The sequence below is a fragment of the Symphodus melops genome, assembly GCF_947650265.1.
Source record: "Symphodus melops genome assembly, chromosome: 21".
Classification (NCBI taxonomy): Eukaryota; Metazoa; Chordata; class Actinopteri; order Labriformes; family Labridae; genus Symphodus; species Symphodus melops.
This window is the reverse complement of record NC_136711.1, coordinates 18203581-18228477: the sequence shown is the minus strand read 5'-3', so window position 1 is coordinate 18228477 and position 24897 is coordinate 18203581. Positions and strand designations below refer to the sequence as shown.

Here is a 24897-nt window from a genome sequence, read left to right as displayed (position 1 = left end):
TTAAGTGTCAACCTATGTCTGCCATGAACTTGCCCTCTTGTACAGCTCTGACTTAACCTGGCTGTAGTTTTGATAAACTTTCGCTCCTATACAGTGCTAAAGCTACAAAGAGAGCTCAGGCTGCACTTCGTCAGAGTACAAGCTGCTGCCCTCTGGTGGCAGATAAATGCAGGACCGACACAATTAAAAACTTTAGTCACTGGTACCATTGGTCTCAACAGCATCATGTAAATCCTCATTTAAATCCCCCATTCGTGTGTGTAGTTCAGTTTTTTTCTCATCACTGCTGCTTGTAAAGCAAAGTGTCCCGCTGTGAGGTGATTAGTCCCCCTGAACGACTTCACGTGTGGAAACGCCTCGAAGAAACGACACGGACTCGCACACGTTCAGTTTAAACAATTTATTTTTCTGCTTAAATAATTATTACTTGGATCATCCAGTGTAGGCTATGTTGGTTCGTCATACATGTTGGTACCAGATTTATCATCAACAATGGATGACTCGGGTGGTTTTGTATGAAAAAAGACAAACAGGAAAAAAAAAAAAAGAGATCTACACATGAAGAGAAAATGAACAGCGTGTGATCAATACTGTGATTTAGTGATTTAGTTTGTAAAAAGGAGCTAAAAACGAGATTCTCTGTTCTCATGTTATTACAGGCTTTTCAATTAAATAAAAGGAATCAAACCATCCAAATATAACAGTCCCCTTTTTAAAACCACAGCACAACTCAAAGCTTGGACTTCCAGTATGGATAATGACATTTTTCATTGATGCTGCACACACACACACACAAACGCGCGTGCACACACACACGGGGGGGATGCTAGCTGTTTTGAGATTAATCAAAGTCTGTCAGCGTTCGAGTGCCGTGAATTGTGGCGTGAGTATGATTTCATGTCAGTAAAAATCAAATAAAAACAGTTACATTAGACGGATGATTTGGTTATAACAAGTGCTCACACAGACAGAAGTACCATGAGCGCCTCCTCTTGTTGTATTACAGTGCTTTTGAATCAGGAGCAAAACAAACGAAGGCGCTAGAAATAAAGTGACGTCACATGCAGCAGATTATCTTTTCTCTGAAGACGCAGATCAGAGCGGAACAGTTGGCTTCGAAGAAACGTCCTCCGTTTTTCCAAATCGAGCAATTCCCCCCCCCCCCCCCCCCATCGGTTAACATACACCGTTTTTTGTTGTTGTTCCTTTTTCATTTTCATGTGGAAGAGCACGTCAGGCCACACACTCGAGGCTGCCTCGAACTGCATCGACCTCTCGATACAAACGCAGCAACGCCGTGAAGCTTCAACGCAAATCAGTGCATAAACAATCTGTGAAGCTACTGATTCTTTTTTTTTTTTTTTGATTTTATACAGTGTCATTTATATACAACAAAATCACCCATTTACTATCATATTTCATGTTTTAAAAAAAGAAACGCATGATACACCCCGATACTGAGTCCAGGAGGAAAAAATAGACCATATAAGGCGAGTGTCTGAGAGAGTGAATCACGTGTATTCCTGTGTTTCTGTTAATGCCATCTTTGGTCACAGACGCCTTTCGCTCGTCGAAGATAAAAGTCAAAGGTCACGTCCATGCGTGTCCTTCCACGTTGTTTCCAACAGTGTGTGAGTTTGAGTGACATGCTCATGCGAAATCAAAGAAAAGTAACTCTTGTTTTTGCGTCGTCTTGCTGAAAATCATGCGTTGTAAAGTGAAAGCTTCAGACACGATTTGGCCGAGATGACGAGGCTCCCAGCCCGTTTTTCCTCCCAGGATGTGTGTGTGGTGTCGCAAGTGGACGTCAGGGACCTGGAGGGGAAACGGTTAAAAAAAAAAAAGGATGAATATCCCAAATACTCACGATCATCGTCAATACATGTATCTGTTATTAAGAAGCTTAATGGGAACAGGAACAAATGAAGGTTTTGTAGTGTTTCAACCTCGTCTGAGGGAGCCTGAATTTTCTCCTGGAGGTAGGGTGACCACATTTTCATATCTTCAAATTAATTTGACCACAAACTGCTCATTTTAATATAGATTTGTATGTCAGCGTTTCCACCGTGTGCGACTGAAAATGAACACTTGCAGTAGATTGCAAAACTCATCATATTCATTTGCGTGTACTTTTGAAAGGAAGCTGTAACTCTCCTGGAGCTTTTAGGAAAACGCTGACTTCCCTTTCTGTATGAAAGATATCCTGCCTGTCGTTACACAGCAGGTCCTGTTAGCATGATAGCTAGCTAGCTAAGAAACCGCAACAACCCTGATTGGTTGACACACGCACAGACAAATCATTATCATGCAATCATGCATCAGTGATATTTCTGCTAATGGTTAAAACAGCAATGACATGGCTTGACGAACGTGTAGTGTTTTGGTTGGTTAAAACTACAACATATTTGTGTTTTATAGATATTTGTGGGGACTCTGGTCGCAGCTTGAAAGCAGGATGGTTCCAGGTAAAACGGGACTTATGGTCACCCTACTTTAAGAGTCAGATGAGAGGTTTCTTTCCTTTAAATATACTGCGAGAGCAAGCAGGAAATTAGCTTAGCAACACAGAAAGCTTTGAAACTTGTTCTGGCTAGCTTGTCTGTGTCCAGGCACAATTCCCCGAAAAACCACTTTTTTTTTTTTGTACAGATGATCAACCAGATCGGATAATGTTCATGAGCAGGGCCAATAAGTGCTTTATGGATTTCACAACTTTGGACTGAGCTTAGCTAGCAGTGCTCCATTGCCTCCACTCTTTATGCTAAGCTAACTGACAGCATTAGTCTGTGTTCTTTGCCGCCTTACCTGTTTTCGTTGAGCGCTCTGCTGTTATGACTGACTCTTCTTCCCTTGTTTCTTGTTGGCACCATCTCCAGGCTGGTAAAGCAGGAAGGCGCATCAACGAGAGAGACAACAGAAAAAGAGGAAGAGTTAAAAAAAAAAGTTGCAAATATTGAATAGGTTGTGTTAGTCAAGCTAAACTACTGAACGTGACCAGATCACAGGCGATGCGCTGAAAGAGAGACGGGATCAAGATTAAGAAAAAGGAGTAAAATTCTACTTCAAGTCATTTGCGGTCATAAATCACACGTGCATCACTAAAGCATGTTAGAGGGGAGAAAAAGAATCATTTCTATATTAGTCCAAACATTTAGTGTTAGTAAATTGATTGAAGCCCAATCAACGAGCCAGGACTGTGGAACAACTCGGGTTCAGAGGTGTAGTCCACCATTAGTGCTGACACAGCAGAACGGAGGAACACAGCACGGACAAAACACGAACTATAAATCACGTTAACAGACAGTCAGGTCGTCTTAATGATTCTACTACAACACACTACACAAACAGCAAACCAGGGTTTTATTTCACAGCAAACAACTCAGATCTACGTAGAGATCACAACACGACCCTAAGCCTTCAGTATATCTACATCTAGCATTACAGCTTCATGCATGTGTGAGTGAACCGGGAAAGCTCCGCAGACAACGTCAGGTGGTTGTTTCTTTAACCTCAGATTTCCCTTTCTGGGCCTCCTCTCCAGACTTGTCAGCCTTGTTGCCCTGTCTGGAGCGCTTCCCCCTCTTTTTGCCCTTTCCCCCTGTGGCTCCGCCTCCTCCTCCTCCTGTTGCTGCTGCAGGAGCAGCTCCACCTGCTCCTGAATCAACACCAGCTCCTTCTTCTGTGAGAGTGTCGCTCTCACTTTCCTTTCTTTCCTCCGAGTTGTAAACACGGCGCACCACCTTTCTGATCACCTGTGAGGGTTAGAAGCATGTCAAGGGGGGAGGAGGAGGTGGAAGAGGAAGAATTATGAAGACGAGGATGAGGAGGGTATGTAGGAATGAGTCTGTAGGTGTGTAACATGATGTAGCAAAAAGATGCAACACATAATGGAGGCGGACAGGAGAGTTACTTTTCTGGTGACCAGATTCCCGTCTTCATCTGTAAACTGCTCCTCGGTCACAGACTCTCCAGGAATGTTTTTAGCCTCCTCGCCCTGAGGTGAAGGTTTATAGGATGAGTGAAAAGTGGAAGGAGGGAGTACAGGTGATAGTAAGGTACAGACAAAGGTTGGGAAGAAGTTAACTTTAGACTGATATTGGTCTGCTTTTTTAAGAAGAAAAAAAAAAAAGAGACCCAATGGGTTTCCCTCTGTTCAGTTCATGAATAAAGATTTGCAAAGAAACACTGATGATCTAGATGGCCAATCAGGAAGCTATGTCAAACCAAGCATCTCGCTCAACAAGCTGAGAAACACTTCAAGCCGAAGCAACACTCGCTCCCTCAAACACACGGTAGCTACCACACAGCTACAGTGAAGCCTCAGAAAATGAAGTATTTTAAGTTCCACAATTTAAAAATAAGTATGACTCTACATGCTGCACACAAAGACACTCCTGTGTTAGAAACAGACGTTCATATCTTCATTTTTTTTAAAAAACACATGAAAGCTGTCAAACTGAGACTCTATTGAGCTGTATCTGTGACTTCTTCACACACGTGCACGGAGTCACAGAGCAGACGCAAACTTCACTCTGCCTCGAGCTGTTCACACACTGGGCCTCACACACACCTTGAGTATGACTCGTCGGCGGTACACCCTGGTGGTGACTGTGGTCTCCTCGTCCGAGTCGGACTCGCTGGCTCTAACACCCCCCTGACAAAAGCAGCCCAGCAGCAGGGGAACATTATTGAATCCCAGTGTGTCATGGTGTGTGCATGTGTATTTGAAATCAAGACTTTGAGGAGTCCTTGATATCGTTTAAGTTAATGCTGAAATTCAAGGGGAAAAACTTCAGGGTGAAAGTGTCCATTCCTTTGCTCCTATTGGGAAATGAGGACTCAAAAAACATGTATATATAAAGCCCTTGTTTAAAAATAATAGAATGGCCCATTTAAGTTGAAAATGCCGTCACGTTTTCTTCAGGACTTTTCAATTCTTCTGAGACTCAGGAGATGTAAAAATGTCAACTGGTAGGCTCTGTCCCAAGGAGTGATTCTCACCTGGACTTTGTGCTGGGACCTTTCTCCTCCCTCATCCTGTACTCTGCTTGGTCCGGCTGTGCTGCTGTCCTCCCGAGATCCTTTCCTCTTGGCTTCCTTTTCCTTGCCCGCTTCACTGTGCCCTCCATTCAGTCTCTCGGCCTGAGCTGGGGGCTGCTCCAATGAATCAGCCAGACTGTCGGGGCTGCGAAAGACATCAAGAGGATAAATCCAGAGCCTGTCACAAATGGGACTGAGAGAAAACCTTGACGCGTAAATCGTGCAACTGATTTAAAACTTGAACATCCTACCTTCCCTCCTCAGCGATGGGGCCTGCTGACTCGCCGATTGCGCCGGAAGTCTCACCTCTCCAGCCTGAAACTGAACACATGTCTTTCTCTGCTTGCCGTACTTGTTCAAGGATGGCATTCACCCTCTCCTCTGTCATCTCTTCATCCTCCAAGCCTCCCTCCAGCTTTATATCCTCCAGCAGACTCTGCAGCCTCTCCTGGGTCATCTCCTCTTCTTCCTCTTCCTGCCTTCCATTTTCATGACCAGTCGCAGCCTCGTCTTTTTGGATTTCTACCTGATGCTCCAAAACGACGCCATTCCCAGCCCTAATTTCCTTCTCTAAGACCTCGGCTTGCCTGTCTGTCCCATTTCCTGATCTCTCTACCGCCCTTCTGTCGTTATCAGGCCTCTCATAGGAAGCCAACCCGGACGTTTTTTCTGCAGGCATCAGCCGTTCTCCAGAGGTCAAGGTTGTATCTTCAGCCCCGACAATAGGAGGCGCTGTGGCACTTGATCCAGGGACTGGGGCGACTGTGACGGGCTCACTGCTGGAGGTACTGGTGGTCTGCGTGAGGGAGAGGTCACTAGGTCTAGTTAGCGTGTTCTTGCTAGGGGAGTCTGCACTAAAATCAGCCTCGCTAAAGAAGTCGTCTGAGCGCAGAGGGGTGGGGGGCTCGAAGTTCAGGTCTGAGGGTGTTTTCATCTCCAGATCTATATTGTGGTATCCTGGGGTTGAATGGCAGGAGTAGAGGATTAGAGGGTGAGGGGATTGAAGAGGGAGGGAGAGAAAAGGGGGGGGGGGGCAGGTGGGAGGGTTGGGGAGGAAGAGTGGTGGAGATGATGATATGAGAAACATTTGTAACACTTGAAGATAGCAGTTGTTCAAAAGTCACACAAGTGTCACCCAATTACACTTCAAATCTGCTTTAAGTGTATTTTGGCCACTTGGAGGCAGCAGAGCAAGCTGTAACACAATATTGACATATTTTCACCTTGTAAAGCTGGTATTGCAAGTGTTGTATTTATACATCAAGCATGAACTGGGCAACATTATCTCAAATTTGAAATTGTATTTCTTGTTGGCTTTAAACACGTTAGCCCAATATTCTGTCTTCCATTAGCTTGTTTCTGCTAACTTATATTCTTTTACGATTATCACCAACCAACCAGATCAGCTGTTGTGTCAGTATCATAGACTGTTTAAAACACGGACGAGTCTTAGTGACGTCACCACAAGCTTTCTGAAGCCCAAAGGTGATGATGGTAGACGCCATATTGGAAATGCTACCTCCACCTTACTTTAGTTCAAGCTAGAAATTGACAATTAGGTGGGGTTGAGTTGGGCTTGAAGCCTGATGGCAAACAGATACAACCCACCAATATGTCAGCAAGATTGGCTGACGTCCCTAATGATGTATAACTCTTAACCTTTATATAAATAAAACAGGTTATATAAACATGTATCCCCTGTATAGTGTGGGCCAATAAAATTATGAGTTACTCTCACTAAATATTTTTTTTTCCTAGGCTGTAAACCTGTTTATTTCATATTAACACTCCTGGTTTAAGACTTATTTAAATGTGTGAATTTATAAACCAACCAAGTTGTAAAACCCCCCTCTAGATTAAGATCATTTTGCTCTACTTTGGTAAACATAAAAAATACAATGTTCCTTTGTCAGCTTATTGTGTTTCTCTCAGAACTTGTTCTGTTGCCTTGAAGAGACCAAACCAATACTCCTCGAACACGTAGGAACTCTTTTGTGACTTCTGAAGCTGCACCACACATGACAATTTTTACAAAGAGATGGAAAAAGAATATAAAGACAGAATATAAGATGTAAGACAGATAAGTCACATATACCATATTGAGATCTTTTTTTTTTGATTCACACTACTTTCATCTGTTTCTCAGGAACATTTGTAGATCTTGGTTAAATTAGCATTTGCACGTCAAGCCAGCCGCTTGTGAAAGCACTTACAACAACTGAATTGCAACAGAAGCGAAATCAATAAGCGGGGCTTTTTAAGCTAAGCCTGAGTTCAGCTCATGTTCTCAATTATTGTGTCAGTTTAAGAGCATGAGCAGTATTTGAAGTAAAATTCAGATTGGTTAGTTAGGTGGATTTTAATAAAAGACATAGGCGAACAGCAGGCGTCTAAATGTAGACTTCAGGAACTGAACGATCCCGCCTGAAGTAAGACGGGACACCAGGAGGGAGGGGGGAAGGAGGAGGGGATGAGGGGAGTAAAGGCGGGGAGGGAGAGGGATGTTTAAGGGGAGAAGAAGAGCGACAGTGAGGTGCAGTAGACGGTGGGGAGTTTGCAGGCAAAGGAGAAGCTGCAAGGGAGAAAAGTGTAGAAGTCTGAGGAAGTAGAGGAGGGGGTGGAGAGGAGGCTTGTTTTAAAGAAGGAGAAGGCGGAAAAGCATGCATGGAACGGGATGACACAGGAGGAGACGGAGCCATGGAGAGAGAGTTGCAAAAAGAGGGAGGAGGAGGTGATTTCATCAGTGAAGGTGAGGCAGTGCGAGGAGGAGGTTGAAGAACAAGAGGAGAAATGGAGGAGGAGGGGGTGGATGAAGGCAGACAAAAGGGGGAGAGTGGAAGGTGATGGGAAATAACCGGAGGAGGAGAGAAGAACGTGAAGCAGCTCAAAGGGCTTCGTGGGGAGGAAGGATGAAGTGTGGAGTAAGTCAGAGCTATAAAGTGAGGGAGAACAGGAGCGACGGGTAGGACTGGAGGCGTAGAAGGGGGAGACAGGAATTTAAAGACAGAGGAGGAAGAGGGGGCGGCAGGAGGGGAGGGAAAAAAGGACAAGGGGATATGACTGTGATTTAAGGAAGGAGAGGAAGAGGAAACACAGGTAAAGGAGGGAGGAGTAGGGAAAACAGGCTGAGTCTTTTTAGGACACAGAGGGAACGTAGGTGACTTAAGAAGCTTTGGAGCTAAAACAGTTATCACAATTCACAAGAGACATAACACAAAACAGAACAAGTGTTGGACAAGACTCAGATGAAGAGACAAAAAGCAGAAACCGACAAATACAGACACAGTGAAGTGAACTTTTGATTGATGAAAGAAGGCGCAATGTTTCAGAAAGCTGCAGAAGCGAAGACGTTGCACACCAGAGTCATGGGATTGCTTATCTCGGGTCAATAAGCAAGAATAGATCTCTTAAGTCGCCAGCAGAAAGAAGAATAACCACTCATGTAAAGTCAAAGTAAATGGACTTAGTACATCTGGCTTCCTCTTGCATTAGGACATCTAAGGGGGTATAAGGTTTGTTAAGCTGCAAACTCATTTAATGGAGAAGCTAATAAGAGGAAGGATGAAAAGTGGGGATATGAGAGAGGCAGGACTTTAAGGATACTGCGGCCATCAGACAGCATCACCATAGGAAAACCTAACACTGTGAAATAAATGTTGGACTAGCCTCCAAATTGCATAAAGCATGCAAACAATTTGAATCTATTAAAAATGGCTTGATTAAGATAAAGATTTTCTTTAGCTTTCCTTAACTCTATAGAGCTCTTCTATCTATGTGTGCTTTGGATTCTGGGACGTCTGCATCAACAAAAAATCAAAATCTTATGTCAGACACCAGCCAACAGTGCTGTTCATGAGAGCGTGCTAATACTAGCATTCAAACGATGAAACTAAAAGCTAGCTTAGCCTCTGCTAGCAAAACACATTCCCATCTCTAAAACTGTCGGCTTACAGTGTTCCAAATATATAAGACTAAACTATAAGACTACAATTTCAGTTTTATTTAAAATCTCTTTTCTATAACTAGAAAAAGTTAACGCTGTGTTACAGTCCTGTTAAAAGAGTTATGTGGTTGGGGTTATGCTAACTCTAATAACCTGCAAGGAAGCTGTGCTGTGGGTGTAAAAGGAGAAACGAGAAATCTTCAACTCTTGTTCAAACCAGTCCAGGGCACTGTTATATTACTCTAGTCAGCCTGAGCTCAGCAGGAGGAGGCGGTGGCACAGGGAATTAAAACTGGATCGGTACTGGTTAGTTAGCAAAAGGTAGCAGCGGGTTGAAGTTGTTAGCTGGTTAGCTGTGCTTTGAGCTGGGTTTTTGGCTGTAGGAGGAGTTAGTCACTCAAAAGCAGGAAGAGGAAGAGGAGGCTGGCAGTCTGCTGGTCGGGAGAAGCGGGAGAAGCTGGGAGGCTCGGAGAACCCAGGAGATGGAGGTACAGAACAGCAAACAGCAGTGACACAGAAGCATTATTATACACTGCACACTTTGAAAAAAAGTGTTTCATTTTCAACCTGTCTGTGAGTGTATTATGGGATAGAGCACATCATTAAAGTCGCATGTGCTTTGTAAATGAACACTCGTGGCAGGCTGAAAAGGCTGCACCTGTTTGAATAGTGTCAAAAGTGTATTCAACATCAGAGCAGGCAGCGTCTGGCACAAAGCAAGAGCCATGCATTTTAGATTGTCATTTGTTTTATCAATTAAATGTTGAAGTTTCACTTCAAATCATCTTTGCAAAATCATCTTTGCTTCGCCGTTATCGAAAGCTACAGTCAAATTTATCTTTGTGTTAATATGACATTCAGACACCTTATTAGACAGATTAGCTGTGAGGCACATTTTACAAGTCTGTCAGGCTCACGCTAAGTAACTGTTCAAATCTTGAGAGGCATTGTCAACATTTAGCTGTAAGACAACGTATTTAGTTACTAATTTTACAGTTAAGGCAAAACAGCGAAGAGCTATTCCTCGCTTAACGCAACTGTTAGCTTGCAAACATGACAATTAGCCAGCTAACATGACTGCTAGCTTTGGAAGGTTTTTTTAGATATGTTTTGGGCCTTTATTGGATTGAGAGAGCACTATTTTATGTACATTTGTCTGTTTTAAGACACAAGATTGACACACATTTATAAAAATGTGTGATTCTTAAATATCAATTCTCTGAAAAGAATGAGAAAAACACTTTTCCTTATTTTTCAGTTTTGAATATAAATAGTAATTTTAAGGTTTCAGAAACACATAGCCCTTATTTTAAAAAAGTGTGACTACAATATATTATTTGAATGTCAAATTGACAGAAGGTATCACCACGTCCCTACTGTTAGCTTAAAATGGTTGCCCTTTATGTACATGTTGATAAAAGCCAGAAAAGACTTGAAAGCTAATGCTAGCTGCTAACTGTCGTCTTGCTGAAGCTAACTGTAGCTTCACTGTGGGGTTAATTATTCTTCATTAAAGAGAAGCTGTAAAATGATAATAATTTGTCAGATTCAGCACACTTATTCTTTTTATCCCAGTTATCCCAGTGCTGAACTCCTGAGTGTCAACACAGACTGGTATCTTCTTAACTGGTAACACTGTGTACAAAAACCGCAGAAAAAGGTGCAATCATCTCAAATTTCTAAAATGTGCCTCACTTGGTCCGTCAAAAAAACACAAAAAAAACCAACTTCAACTGCCACATTTAAAATCGATCAGGAGGAAAGACAGAAAGTTAGACAGAGAGGAAGATTTGCCATTCTGCTTAAAGCGAGCATGCTATCATTAAAAACTGGTACCATTATGTTTTTATGTATTTTTAACAGCATATGACACAAGTTAACAAAAAGAGGGGAGTCTTTTTTAACTTGTAGCATAAACATAACTATTGTCAAACCAAATCATGAACCAGTGCCTATAAACCCTCTGAAAATGTATAATGAATAATCTAATCAATAAGATGATTACTACATTAATCAGACGGGACACAGACACTGCTTCACTGAAGGCTTACATTCACTTCAGGATCATGCTTTTGAAACAGTCACATTTATTTTAAAGTGTCATGCACCCAAAGTGGTACAGATTTATCTGATGTCTTAATAAACTATTTTCAATAATCACCCCCAAACAAACTATCATATGCCGTTAAGGCTCCAGTGATCTGAATTAGTTTCTCAATTTTTGTAAACAGTCTGACTGGGGTGACTGCTTGAAATAGACGACTAATGCTATCACTACCTCATGGTCCATTAACTGTAATGAGCTCAATGAACGTGCTCGAGCAGTAAGTCACTTTGCGTTAAAATTTAATTAGCTTCCATTGTTTTGGTAAAGCCTGATTGGTTCTGTATTAGTTCACACAGTCGGGTCTGACTATCTGGCTGAGAAAGGAGGTGAAGAAGGGAGAGGGGATAGACTGAGAGATAGACTGAGAGTTCAGCTAGGGTGGGCTACACTTTACCATCGGACTGATCCGGGAATACTGCGTTATCATCGGCAAAGCAGCGTGTGCCTGAAATGTTACCGTAGTCAAATATGGGCCCTTCCAGCAAAGTCACAATATCCAACCGATTGATCTTAGTCAGCACCGCGGTTAGAGCGTCCGCTACAGAGGAGAGAGACAGAGAAGCTTTATTTTTTTACAGGAAAGCATCTAACATGTAAATTTGTATTTTCACAGGAATTAGTCATTTTCTTTCATAAAGTAGAGACTGAAATATTTGGCAATACCCCAAAGTGTCAGCCAAGAAGACCTGGGTTAAAAACAAGACAGCAATATCAGGATCTTTGTTTTACACGTTGCTTACTTGTGGCATTTTTACCATCCCTGTGCACCCATTTCTTTAGGAGCATGAAGCTCTGTGCTGTCAGGGAGTTGGGGTTCTCCACTCTGATGAAGTTGATCTCGTCCACAGAGAAATCCAGCTCCCTGGCCAGCTCTGCAACAGCAACGGAAAACATGCACAAAACACACTTTTTAGAAAGGTTTAACAAATAAGGAAATACTTCCTCATGTAGTCTGTAACATAAACAGAGGATGAACTCTCTGTGGCATGAGCTGCTGTAAGGTCTCTAAATGTCCCATTAAAAAGTTGTAGTTTAAGAGTTTGGCCATCACTCACTCCTTAGTCCTCATTGGCTACGTGATTTTTACAGCACCAAACGGTGCCAAAACCATAACATCGAATGAGATAGAGACATTCTGCTCGTATCGAGAAGCACACTGGTTTTAAAATGTACTTCCAGCAGAGAACATAATGTTCAGCAGATGCACCGGTTCACTGCAGCTCTGCAACAGGAACACACATTAAATATGGATGACATTACTTTTCTCTAATGAGCACTCACTACACGGGAAAGCTAGGCACACAAGTTCAACATTCACACTCATGCACACTTTGTATGTACACGACTGTTCAGCACTTACACACACTGGGTGACGCCCACTCACTCATACACATGCATGCAGGCAGGCTTGGGACTGTTGCTGCAGTGCAGGCGGTAGAGCTTGGACTGATCTGCAGAGGCCACACCCTTCTCTACTCGAGTGTGTCAGATAAATGAAATCAACTGCATGTCTCTTAAACCCCTCAGATTAAAAACAACACCACATTTAAGACCACAAATACCAAAAATACATCACTGTAGAAGCTTTTACATACACAAGTTGATAACATGTTTATAACTCCATGTTATCTTATCACATTTTACTTCTTATATCGTCTAATCACGAGGTGTGTATGTTTATATCTTAAGAATTTAACTGCAAAATAACAGTTTAATATGTTCTTGCTTTTATGTTGTGTCATAGTTAGGACGATGAATGAGACCATAAACAACACTGCAGCATCATAAGTCAAAACACATTATGCTATACGTCCACCAGGGGGCAACAAACACTGTACAACCAACAGTCTGAGCTGGGCTCAGTCCTGCTCCTTCTTCACGTGTGTTGAAATGTTGTAGTCAGTGTGAGGATGCTGAACTGAGCAGACTCCTTTTTCAAACATCCTTTCATGATTGTTTGTGAGTGTGTGTTTTATAGTGTAGGAAAAGTGACACGTGTGAAGACTCACCAGTCCAGCTGAGTCCGAGGTGGTCGGCTACTATTGCCATGCGGAGATCTGTTCTCTCACAGGGACTCTGAGGACCTGTGTGAGGGTGCAGGGTAGGGCAGGACAGAAATAGTCACAACATAATAATATGACAACAATATCCTAATGATGAAAAGAAAATGTTGGTCTCAATCAGACATCCTAGGGGATCAACGACGTATAACTAAAGAGACGGATTGGGATTGTGAACTGAAAGTTTGTCTGTTTTAGATGTTTAACTTTTAACTGTAGAGGTAATAAATATCTAGTTAAGTTGACTTTCTATCTCTTTTTTTTGGGGACATTTTTTATATTTTTTATATGAAATATGAACACAAAGACTAACTTTAGCTCACCGTCCCAGGTCTTACTTCTAGAAAAACAAAACATTATTTCTGGCCAAACTGTCCTCAAATAATTCAGTGTTTGCCTAAAAGACATAATCGAACATTTAGGGAACAAAGCTTTACTTCTTTCTTTCTTTTTTTTTTTTTGCTGAGAATTATGAGAGGGACCAATAGCTTGTAATCAAAATAAAGTTGGACTGTTAGCTTACATTAAGACGAGAAGAGCAGCTCGCCTCACTCAAAACAAAACGTCCCAATAACTTAAAAATTGATTCAACTATAGAAATGTGAAATCTGCAATTGTCTTTATTAACATTTCTTTATTTGAATTAGGACTGATTTTTAAATCCATCTTTATAAACAAATATTTCATGTTCCACATTCCTCCTTTTCGTACAGGTGGCTGCTGCTCTAATGATTTAACCATACACTACATTTTCTTCCCTCTTCATGTGGCCCTCATACTCCTGTGTGCATTTTTGTATACAAATAAGTTAATCATAAAAAAATCCTGAACATTTCATGAGTTTGATTTATTGTCACAACCCTACTGAATAAACTGTCTGACCAGCATCAGTTGTATTAATGTTTGGTTGGTGTTTTGTTTACTTGTAAGAGCTTTAAATACTCTCAGGGCTTTGGTCCTAAAACTTGAGATGAATGACAGATAGAGCATTGTGCTGTAATAGAGGAGATGTCCATAGTGGATTTAATAGTATAGCCTTCATACTCTGACTGATACACACAACTACATTAGAGGAAAATAATATTATTACGAAAAATTTTGCCTGCAAGTGTCTTTCATTCTAGCACTACTGAAGAACACGATTGAGCTTATTATACAAAGTCAGAGGTTTGAGGATCTGTGAGGCCAGAAAAAAGTTCAAACACAAATCACACTTACAAAAATTAAATGTTTGATGTAAGTAGTTTAGGTATTAGTACTCAGGTTCAGAGAGTTAGAGAGTTTTCTATCACATCACTATCCACAGACAAATCTACCATCAGGCAACATTTCCTCCCACTGATAAAAGCAATTCACAGCTTCAACTTGAAATCAAATCTAGCCCAGCTGCTTCTTGTTTTCCACCACTTAAAGAAGAAGACAACACTGAACCACTCCTTCGCAGCGGACATCCTGTGATTGTCAAGTTTAGCCAATGAATTGTTTTCACAGTGTCTTCAAAGATAAAAAACCACCAAATGATGTCTACAAACCAGGCAAGCAGACCAAAACAGTCATGTACCCCCCCACCAATCTATCCCCTACAAAAAAACATCAATAAAAAATCTACTGGTATGACTTCTACTGGTTCTAATTTTGTTGAGCATGAAGGAAGTGAGAGATGTGATGTTGTGTGGTGAGGTGCAAGGCTAGCCTAGCTTAATCTGGAGTGTCAAGTGAGAGTGCGAAGGTGTGTGGTAGTCTTTAGTACCCACAATAACAGAGATGCATACTTAGGCAAGAGATATACTTGCTTTTTAACTCTTCACTAGTAGGCACAACTGGCTGCATTATAAACACTTGTACACATACTTGGCTATGCACTACACATGTTACTGGATGCTATCTCTAGAGGGTACAAAGGAGTGCTCAGGCCATGTGCAATCACCCTCGATGTCCAGGATGCATAGGCTGTAGAACACATGACAAACTTTTGAAGGCCTTCAGTGGTGATGGATATGTTGGAAAGGCTGTCTCAATCTAACTTTCATTCAACCTAGTAAAAGGGAAGAGATAGACTCGTCCACCAATCAGATTAATCAGGGTTGTAAATCTATGAATGAATGACTCTTCGCTTAAATATACTCAAAAAGGGCTATTTACAAGACCATGAGCAGATCCATCCTCAACTTCTATGGGTGTATCAGTATCATCTGGACTAGTTTTCATTTCGTCTAGCAGGTTTCTATGTTGACCTCTAAACTGAAAGTTATCCATTGGTAGATATTTAAACAAGCATTTGCAGTTTGTTGCTGTGCAGTGGCAATGATATATTGTACAGACGTTGATAATTGTGGATTATTGTGGACTTGGTCTCTCAGTTAATCTTCCAACATTTCTACCACTGTTGTCTCTGGTGCTGTGTTGACCCTGTCTTGATCCCTTCTGCCTTTATACAACTCCAAACGTTCGATTCAAAAAGGGCAGGGCAGCCATCCTGTGCACATCAATGTATAGTTCAAAGCAAGTATATCAGAAGCCTAACTCTTAATTCAAATGTGCATTCTTGCAACCTACACTGGCAACTAAAGTTGTTGTTTCTGAGCCTTTTCAACGATGCAGGAAAGCACTTACCAGCAATGGGAAAATTACCCACTGGTAAAGCAGATTCACCAATGTTCCTATCCTTCACTAATTTCAAATATCAAACTACATGGAATAAGACTACTGAGGCAAACCGAAATGTCTTGTATGATCGAAGGACAGATTTAAGTAATTCAATACAAGTCTCTATGTCTTAGCCTTTCCTTATTTGTCTAAATCAAACAGCACAGGACACAGATAACAAGAATGAAAGGAGGAAGTAGAAGAAGAATTGACAGCTACACTTACAATGTCACGTCACAAATCACCCACAACGGCTACATGCATCTCATAGAGAAAGATAAAGTACAAGTTTTTAGAAAGAGTTTACAAACTAGTCTGGTTCTCCGTGACAGGAGCCGTGATTGGTTGATCAACCTGACTCCCTTCCTCCTCCTCCATCTGCTTTTTCTCTTTTCTTCCAAGTGTCCGCCTACTATTCCTCCTGCTCCGCCTCATCCTCTCACTGCTGGCCTGCTCAACCTCAGCTCTCACATCTCTAGCAGATGGTGTTGATGTGGTGGTGCTGGTGGAGGTGGAGGTAGAGGTGCGTGAAGGGCAAGAACTTCTAGATGCTCTAGATGGTTCTGACAAGGAAGTGTTCCCGGTAGTGCTGAGGCTGAAGCTCTCGTCTTCCTCAGTTGGCATTGGTGTTTTCCCCTCTAATTTTGTTTCAGCCTCCCTGGAAATGGTTTGGTCCAAAAGATTGGCTCCCTGACTATTGACAGACCTTGTTTTAAAGTTTTTTGAGACTACTGTACAGTGTTTTGGCCCAGTCTTATTTGTGCTACTCCTACCTGGGGTTTTCCTCAAACTGTACCTGGGTTCAGTACTTGATTTGCGTTGTGACAGTTGAGTATTACCCTTGGTAGTTTTAATGTGACTATTGTTAGCCAAAACCTTAGTTCTAACTTTTCTTTGCTCCTTCGGACAAGAGGAGAATTTAATGGCTTTTATTATTGGAATTCTTGATTTAGGAAATAAATTCTCAAACGGGTCTACTCTTTCCCTGACCTTGTGCCTTGCATGTTCTCTTAAGTGGAGTGTATTAAGCTTGCCTTGTGCTTGACTTTTAACTATTGGTTGACTTTGACTGCATAGTTTGCGGCCTGGTAGCCTCACTGGTAACCTGGACTTGCATATCTTTCCTTTGACCTCTTTGGCTCCTGTGTTTGTTATTGCTACATTAGAACAAGTCCTGCGTTCTTTGCTATTCTCCTCAAGCTGGCTAAAGGATGCTTCTATTCTGCTGACTTCCTGCAGAGTGGGTCCTGAAGAGGACAACAAGTTGTACACAATACTGCCACTCTGTTCTTCTTCTGAATGGAAATACTGAGATTTAGGATTATTGCTACTGGGGGGATTTGTATTATGCTGTGTGGTTGCAGCAGAATCTGTGCTTTGGTAATAATTGCTAGGATCTTCAGAAGTCCAATCTAAACAGTCCCTCGTTTTGGCTGTACCTGAAGGAACTCTGTTATTTAAGTAATAATCTGTGATACCTGATGCAAAATGAGAATAATCTGTATAGTGTGAGGTTACAGAATAAGAACTATCTACAGTTGTTCCTGAGGAAATATTATAATGACCAAAGGTGCTATTTGAAGGGTCAGAGGTTTTATCGGATGATAACTTGAACCCTGTTTTAAATGTGGTGAATGTAGGCTCAGTGTTGGAAGTGGAGTCTCTACATGTGGTGTAAATGTCTGATGCAGTTGATATTTCTAGCTGGACAGTAGTTGTCTGAATGGGGACTTGAGGGATTAAGGTGTCTGTGGGAGGATAAAAGTGATCACTGTGATGTACGGCGTCATCTACCTCGGAGTCCCTGACCCTGTACCTGCCCGCCGAGAAGAAATGCTCACCAATCTGAAAAAACTGGAGCCTCTCCTCAACCATGTCCCTCTTGCTCATGTCAATCGCACCACTGCGTGTCATCTCAAACATCTTCCCTTCATGGAAGGGGAATGGGTTTGGCTCGCTCGTCGGCGTGCTATCGTCCGTTGGTGTTCGGGCTGGGGTAGTGTCTGGTGTTGTTGCCTGAGACTGTTCGTCCACGGCCAGTCCATAAGGCTTAGGCTCACCATTGCTTTCCTTTGCCCCTCCCATGTCAACAACTTCTTCTTCTCCACCTTTACTGGACCAGGGGTCAAAGTCCAGTCCTTTAGTAGCCACAGTCTTAAAAGGAGAATTAAACTCCTCTTCTAATTTATAACTGAAATAAGTGTCTGAAAATCCCTCTTTATCTGAGGGTTTCTGTTCCTGACTTTTAACCCCATCCTTACTTACACCCTCAGGGGTCTCCCCATTTGAAGGGGTATCTTTTTTGAAAGTGTCTTTAGGACATTCCTCTGGGGTTTTCTCCTCTTCAATAACTTCCAGTTTGGTTGGAGGAAAAGAGCGGTCAGTTGACCTAAAAGTGTCTGTTGCCCAGACATCTCTCCGGCTGTCTGGAAGACCAAACAACCGTAAGTCTGCCTGCTCGCACAGGCCGTCATCCTCATCCTGTAGATCATAGCCATCTAGAGAGTCTATTTCTGTCGCATCTGTGTCATGGGAGAATTCAGCAGTTGTGGCTATTGAACAGTCCGTTATTGATTGGTCATTTCCATTTTGTTCATAGTCATAGTCCTCCGCTTTGCCATTTGAACCTTTAGAACCATTGGAACCGTTTGATCCATTGGATCCATTGTTACCATTGCTACCACCATGAGGTTCTTTGTTGTTTCCATTTTTGTCATGTTTTTTGGATTTAGATGCCTTTTCCTTCTCCTTCCTTTTCTCCTCCTCCTCCCCAGAAACTTTGGAAGTTATTTTCTTACAAGGAATTGGTTGGAACATTGACTCATCATCCTCGTCATTTGATAGACTGTCATCTTCTCCGGGGAGCACTGGGGTTGGGGGTTGGATACGGATAATTGGTTCAGTCAGCAGATACTTGTCATGTTCTTCCTGCAAGTTCACCTCCATCATTTCTGTCTCAGTCTCTGATGAGGCGCAGGAACCCTTTCTTTCTGGATCAGAAGTTTCTGAAGCAGAGTCCAATGGGGGAGGGGGCGGAAACTCAATATATGCAATACCTTTGTCTTTTGAGGCTTCTTGCTGCTCCTGTTGTAAAGTTTGATCATTCCTGATACTGTCTGTTGTTTCATTTTGGACAAAATTATTACTTAATTCCTGCTGGTTATCATTTTTTGTTTCTTTCTCATTAGCATTAGCCATGTCTGCTTTAGTGTCATGGATACTCGTTTTGCTTTCAGGTAGGGCCTCTTTAAAAGAGAAAGCAACTCTGCCTTGATCATCTTCCTCTGACTCTTCAGATACCTCCATTATTGGGCTGGGTTTGCCTGGCATAAATCCCAAAAAGCCATCAAGTGTCCTTGATGTGAGGTCATAGCTGACCTCCTCAGAGCTGGGTGTCTCTGGTGTAATGGGACTTTTCCCTGAACTATCTATGAAAGAGACCTGTTCTAGTGTGTCATCATCTGGACTAATGGGGCTGATTGCCAAGTTTGACTTCTGTTTGACCGTGTACAGTGCGCCTTTGGCCTCTCGCTCTGCCTGCCTTCCCACCTGGACACTAACATAGACAGGCAAAGTTTTGATGCCCTTGAAATTCTCCTTGGTGGTTATGGCAGCTGGAGGGGTCAGGACTTTCTCAAGTGTTTCTCTAGCGCTTGCAAGATTATTGGAGTTGGAGTCTTTGGGTGCATTATCCAGCATTTCAAAAGTCCGACTTTCATCTGTCTTAGCTGGACTAGTAACGGGACTTGTCTTGATTTTGTTCTTGGCTAATGTAGGTATCTGTGAGGGTTTAGTTATTGTCTGCTTCTTTGTTAAGTCGTTATCTAAAGTAGAGGACAATCTGACAGGAATTTGGGATTCTGTCTTTTTCCTGAGGTTTTTGTTTATCTGTTCTTCTGTGTCTGCTCTCGATGCCTCGGCTATTACTTCTCTTGAAGCAGAGTCCCCTTTTGTGGCTTGCTTATTCTTTTTCGCATCACTTTCATTTTCTGGTTGTCTAGTAATATCACTAACAACGGGTGTCTGGACTTTCTGACCTCTACTGCTTTCTTTGATTTCTTGAGCACCACAAGAACGGATATCTTTCTCTTTAGTCATCACTTTCTTAATTTCGGTTTCTCTTGTTTGTTTTTGTGAGGCCTCTGGGATGTTTTTGTTTGCCAACACATCTCCATTAGGTTTTGGCAATTTGTGTGAAGACACTGAAGTCTGTTTATTGCTGTCTGTGCTAGCACATATTTTCTTCTCAACATCCTTTTTTTTCTGGCTATCTTCTTCGGACGTTTCAGACACTTTAGATCCTTTTGCTCCTGCATATGACTGATAAACAGGTAGTTTACTCTCCTGTAATTTCTTTACTGAAGGCTTTGGCTGCACTGGGGGAGGAATTTTGGTTGGACTGGTCTGACTTTGTTTCTGGGCCTGAGCTTCAAACTTCATTCTCACAGCACTGACTTTGGATGTGGATTTTTCATGAGCAGGGGAAGAAGGTTCTGACTCACTAGTTTTAATTTGTTGTTTAATTTTGTCCTCACTTGTACGAGACACTGTGCTTTTCTGTGGACTGCTAGGTAAACTAGCGCTTTTCTTTTCTGTTGAAGTAGAACTGACAAAAATATTGCCAATTGATGGCTCCTTAAGTTTACTTTTGCTGAGTACCTCATCTCCTGCTTTAGGTTTCTGCTGTGTTTTCTCAGGGCTGCTGCAGGCTGAGTTAGGCCAAGATCTTGGTTCCTTTGACTCTCGTCTCACTGGCTTTTTCTCAGGGGACTGCAGCTCATCATTGAGCTTCTCTGTTTTGTCACGGAAAAACTGTGATACCTCACTCAGCTTTTCTTCAGCTTCCTTTACAGTTTGGTCCACCCTATCCTCATAAAGGAGCTTATCTCTGCTCCTGTCGTGTTTATCCTCTGTAAATCGCATCCAAACTGCATGTTTGGGGCTGCCCTGTTCTGTGGAATAATGGAGCACTGTCACCTTATCAAACTGAGATGGATCATCCCTGTGTGAGAATTTACCAGACTTAGGGGACCCATCTTTTGATGACAGAGAAACAAACTCTCTTTTGGGGATTCCTTGCTGCTCACTACCACGACTACCACTCTCCTCAGAAACTAAGTGACGGTTTCTATCTATCCCCGGTGCTGAATCCTCTGTGTCAGAGTGAGACAGCGATGACGCTTCAAGTTTTTCTGAGAGAAGCATTTTCTCAGCAAACCTATATGACTCGCCTCTGATTTCTGATAACTCATCATCACAATATTCGATGGAGTGCTGGCTCAAAAGTTTCAGGGTTTTATATGAATCATCTGCCATCAGCTGAGCTGAATTTGGGCGACTATCCTCTTCCTGGGACACCGGGGTGTTAACACGAGATGTTTCCAGGAAAGAGGGCAGGGATTCCTCCACAGTAAGCTCCTCTTCTTCCTGTTGGGCCTCATCATAATCTGTGATTTCCTTAAATCCATGGTCCCCTTTGTAGACATAAAGCTCAGGGTGTTTCTTGGTTTCTCTGAAAAAAACCTCAGTTGGCTCTGCTGTGCTGTGGCCCTTTTCAATATGAACCTCAATAATCCTTTCAACTTTGGGCTTAGATTTAATGTCTCTGTCTAGAAATCTAGGTGTCAGCTCATCACCTTTGACCGAGTCCTTGCTAGCTTTGTGTTCAAAAAGGCCTGCCAGTTCTTTAGAGGGATCCCTACCTGACTGGAAAGCTTTCATGATATCTCTAACTGACATACCTTCCTCTATCATTTCTGCACCATCAGTCAACTGGGGCTTGTGATAGACCATTCTAGTAGTAGTGGTAATATGGGTTTCCTCTTTAAGACACATACTTTTGTTCATCATGGAGTCGTCTTCAGGCATCATTGTCTGTAAGGCTTGGATGGAACTTGTTGAAGCTACATCTGGCTCTATTGATGGAAAAGCAGATGCAGCCTCTTCCATGAGCAAAGGCTCACAAAGATCATCAGGCTGCTCATAGCTTCTAATGTGGACTACTTCTGTTCTGCTTTCACTAACGGAGGGAGGGATGGGTGAATCAGTGAATAAAGGCTTAGGTCCTGTACTCTCTGCACTCTGAGGAGCAGAGGGAGTCTTTTCACTTCGAGTTTCAAACCCGCTGTCTGACAGTGGACTCTTATCCTGTTCATGAGACAGGTCTTCAGGTGATTCCAAAATAGTGTCTGGGCCCTGATAAGCCTCAGCCAGTTTACTTAAGTCCTTCTCTGAGGGAGACCTCAACATGCCCGAGACTGGTGGAGGCATTTTGAGTTTGTGTTCTTGAATCGACATGGAGGGTTTTAGAACACGTTTCTGTTTCTCCTCACCTTCCCCTTCCCCTTTCCTTTTTGCTTCCTCCTCGTACCTACATTTCAATTCTGTCATTTTGGAAAGAGAGCTCGCGCCAATGTCATTTGTTAAGAAATCTACAACTTTGGCCAACTCTAAGTCTTTGCTTGACTGATGTTTGAGAAGAAGTTTGCTTTCATCCAAAGAAGAGAAATAGTCTGAAATGGCACTTCTTTGTGCCTCCTCAATCTCATCTCTGGAAAATTCCTCCCACTCATCCTCTGAAGCTCTCTCTTTACCTGAAATTGCCTTACCATCACTCATGATATCTTTTTGTAATATTTCACTAACTTTCACTAAATCTTCTTTCACTTTCTCCACTAGACTAAACGGCTCCTCGTCTTCTAACTTTGTCTCTTTGGGAGTGCCAATATTTGATGTTTGTACAGTTTTAGCTGCTGTCTGTGGGTCTGTCTGAAGGATAGCTGTCATTCTGATCAGATCTTCTTTCATGTCTGCAACATCTTTTAAAATCTCCTGGTTAGAGGTTGCAGTTGTGTGGATGATGGGTGGCGTGATAAATGGTGGGGATTTCATTTGGGAATTTATTTTTGATGCTGTGACACAAGAGGCTAAAGAGGAAGAGGGCGAGGAAGAGGGACGGGCACGATCAGGCAGTGCCATTTTGAGAGACCCTGGCCCTGGTTTTTGAGGCGTGTCTGGAATTATGTTAACTAGTGAATAAACAGGTACAGTCACTGTATTCGACACAACTGCTGGGCTGGACGAAACAGGAGCAGATCTCAGAGAACCATAGCCAGAGCTTGCTGTTGTAGACTTTCGCGAGGAGGACAGTGATTTAAGAGTACCATATCCTGACACAGAATATGAGTCGAAAGCTTCATTTATAGCTGCACTGACACTGGAAGTTGCTGCCTGTGTTGTGGCCTGTATCCTCTCTTGGAGGCTGCTGCTTCTCTCTGAAAGATGGCGAGAAGAAGGGGACGATGGCGTGGAGGAGGATGCATATTTAACAGGCGAGAGCGATCCATTCATCATGGACACTTCTGAGGAAGCAATGGTTGTCTGCCCGCTGGAGGAGAGAGATGAGAGTGTTGACCTCCCACCTCTGGATGAGAGTGTTGAATCCACAGAGGTTTTCAAAGAGGACAAACTGGAGATGCTTTTAACCGGAGAAAGTTTTGGTACTCCTGCATCTGATCCAACTGTGGACCCCAGGGCAGTTTTAAATGGCAGATTAGAATTGTACATGTCGTAAGGTTTCTTTGGAGATGTTTGAGCAGTAAATGGAACTGAAGATCTCTCTGGTACAGATCCATTTGGTATTGAGTGAAGTGGGGAAGTCCTTGATGTGTAGGCTGAAGCAAGGCTTTTGATTGATGCTGGATCTGTGGCAGGTTTAGAAGGGCTTCCAGAGGACACAAGATTGGCAGACCCCTGGACAGGATACTGACCCATTTGGACAACAGTTTTAATAGGTGAAGGCATAGTCCTGTAAGACCTTATGGGAGATGAGGAAACTACGTCACTAACTGATTTAACTGGAGTTGACAAAAGAGGTGGTTGTGGTGGAGCTCCAAGGGTTGCTTTAATAGTTGAGCGGCATGCAGGTGAAGGGGAGGAGAGGGGCCAAGTAGTTTTCAATGGAGAAGCAGCTGGTGAGCCTGTCGGTGAATCGGTAGAGGCGAGGGAACCCCCCACTCCGACTGGCCTTGTTTGACCAGGGACGGTAATAGGAGCAGTCGACCATGGTGGGAAAGGTCTGGTTGGAAAGACAGGTTTGTGAGGGTAACCAGCAGGCAGTGTTCTTGCTGTTGTGCTTCGCTCAACTGCTGTTTCTACAGATGGAATTGTAAAACCAATGGGAAAGAAGGAATGGGGAAAATAATAGAAAGGATGCAGAGTAGTAAAGATAAACATAAAATAATGTGGAAAAAAGAAATGAAGAAAATGTGTTGAAAGAGGAAAAGATCAGAGGAGGAAGAGTTGGTCAGTGACGCAGTCCTGGTATCAAGGAGGGAAAAACAGCAGTTTTATGAAGTGCTGAGATAACAAATGCGAGTACTGATTTAGGATGGATTTATGAAAAAAATCAGTTGTGTTTCTGTGCGATTCAGGATTTGGAGAAGACTCAAACAACAGCAGCAGCAACAACTTAATGAATAAACTCAATGAAGCACATAAAACAGCCAAGTAAAATTCCAAAGACAATGGCGTTGACTTACAATTGACAACAGAAAAATGGCAGGACAAATGTACCAGGATTGACATAGAAACAACTTCTCTCTTTGGACTTCAGTTGTTCTGAAATCAGGGTATAGATTCGGGCTCTAATTTCAATCCGCTTATTAGAGTGCCTTTTATCTGTTTGTCAAAAAATTACATATTGACAGACTCCCCAAAGACAATTTAGTAAGTATGATACCATAAAGCCAAGGGCTACGGAAGTTTCAATTTTCCTTACAAACAGAATATGACAAAATGTGTTTTCCAAGACCTACGTTTTGGCCCATTTTGTCATGCAAAAGCAATCAGAACTTGGTGACAAGCAGAGTATGAAAACAGTAAAGAAAAACCTAAAAGAAAGCCAAACTCAACATCTCCTAACATGCATTTTGTCCCTCAACAAGCCACTACATCACCTAAAACCAAAAAGAGTTTCAGACTTAGAGGGGACAAATGAAGTTCAACATTTGACTTTGACTTCTTTTCCCCAAATACTTTTGAAATGATAGCAGTAAGTCAAAGAAAAATGTTGATGGTGCTTCATTTTGAACCTTAAAAAA

At 42.4% G+C, this 24897-nt stretch overlaps 1 protein-coding gene across 8 annotated transcripts in view; it reads right to left on the bottom strand.

Annotated features, from left to right (window-relative positions):
* Positions 1-385: 385 nt before the first annotated feature.
* Positions 386-24897, bottom strand: part of LOC306817478 (ankyrin-3-like) — a 117448-nt gene continuing 92936 nt past the window's right edge. For 3 of the 8 annotated variants that reach the window (XM_079334387.1, XM_079334388.1, XM_079334386.1), the window contains 11 exons: positions 17638-23949; positions 13100-13174; positions 11831-11962; positions 11485-11628; positions 5292-5997; positions 5002-5185; positions 4571-4654; positions 3911-3994; positions 3510-3752; positions 2806-2877; positions 386-1815 (listed from right to left, as the gene is read on the bottom strand). In XM_079334387.1, coding sequence (XP_079190513.1) covers positions 2830-2877; positions 3510-3752; positions 3911-3994; positions 4571-4654; positions 5002-5185; positions 5292-5997; positions 11485-11628; positions 11831-11962; positions 13100-13174; positions 17638-23949 — 8012 coding nt within the window. In that variant the 3' untranslated portion in view covers positions 386-1815; positions 2806-2829. Of the gene's footprint in view, positions 1816-2805; positions 2878-3509; positions 3753-3910; positions 3995-4570; positions 4655-5001; positions 5186-5291; positions 5998-11484; positions 11629-11830; positions 11963-13099; positions 13175-16107; positions 23950-24897 lie in introns of all 8 variants that reach the window. The other 5 variants (XM_079334389.1, XM_079334391.1, XM_079334390.1 and 2 more) reach the window with 2 other exon arrangements.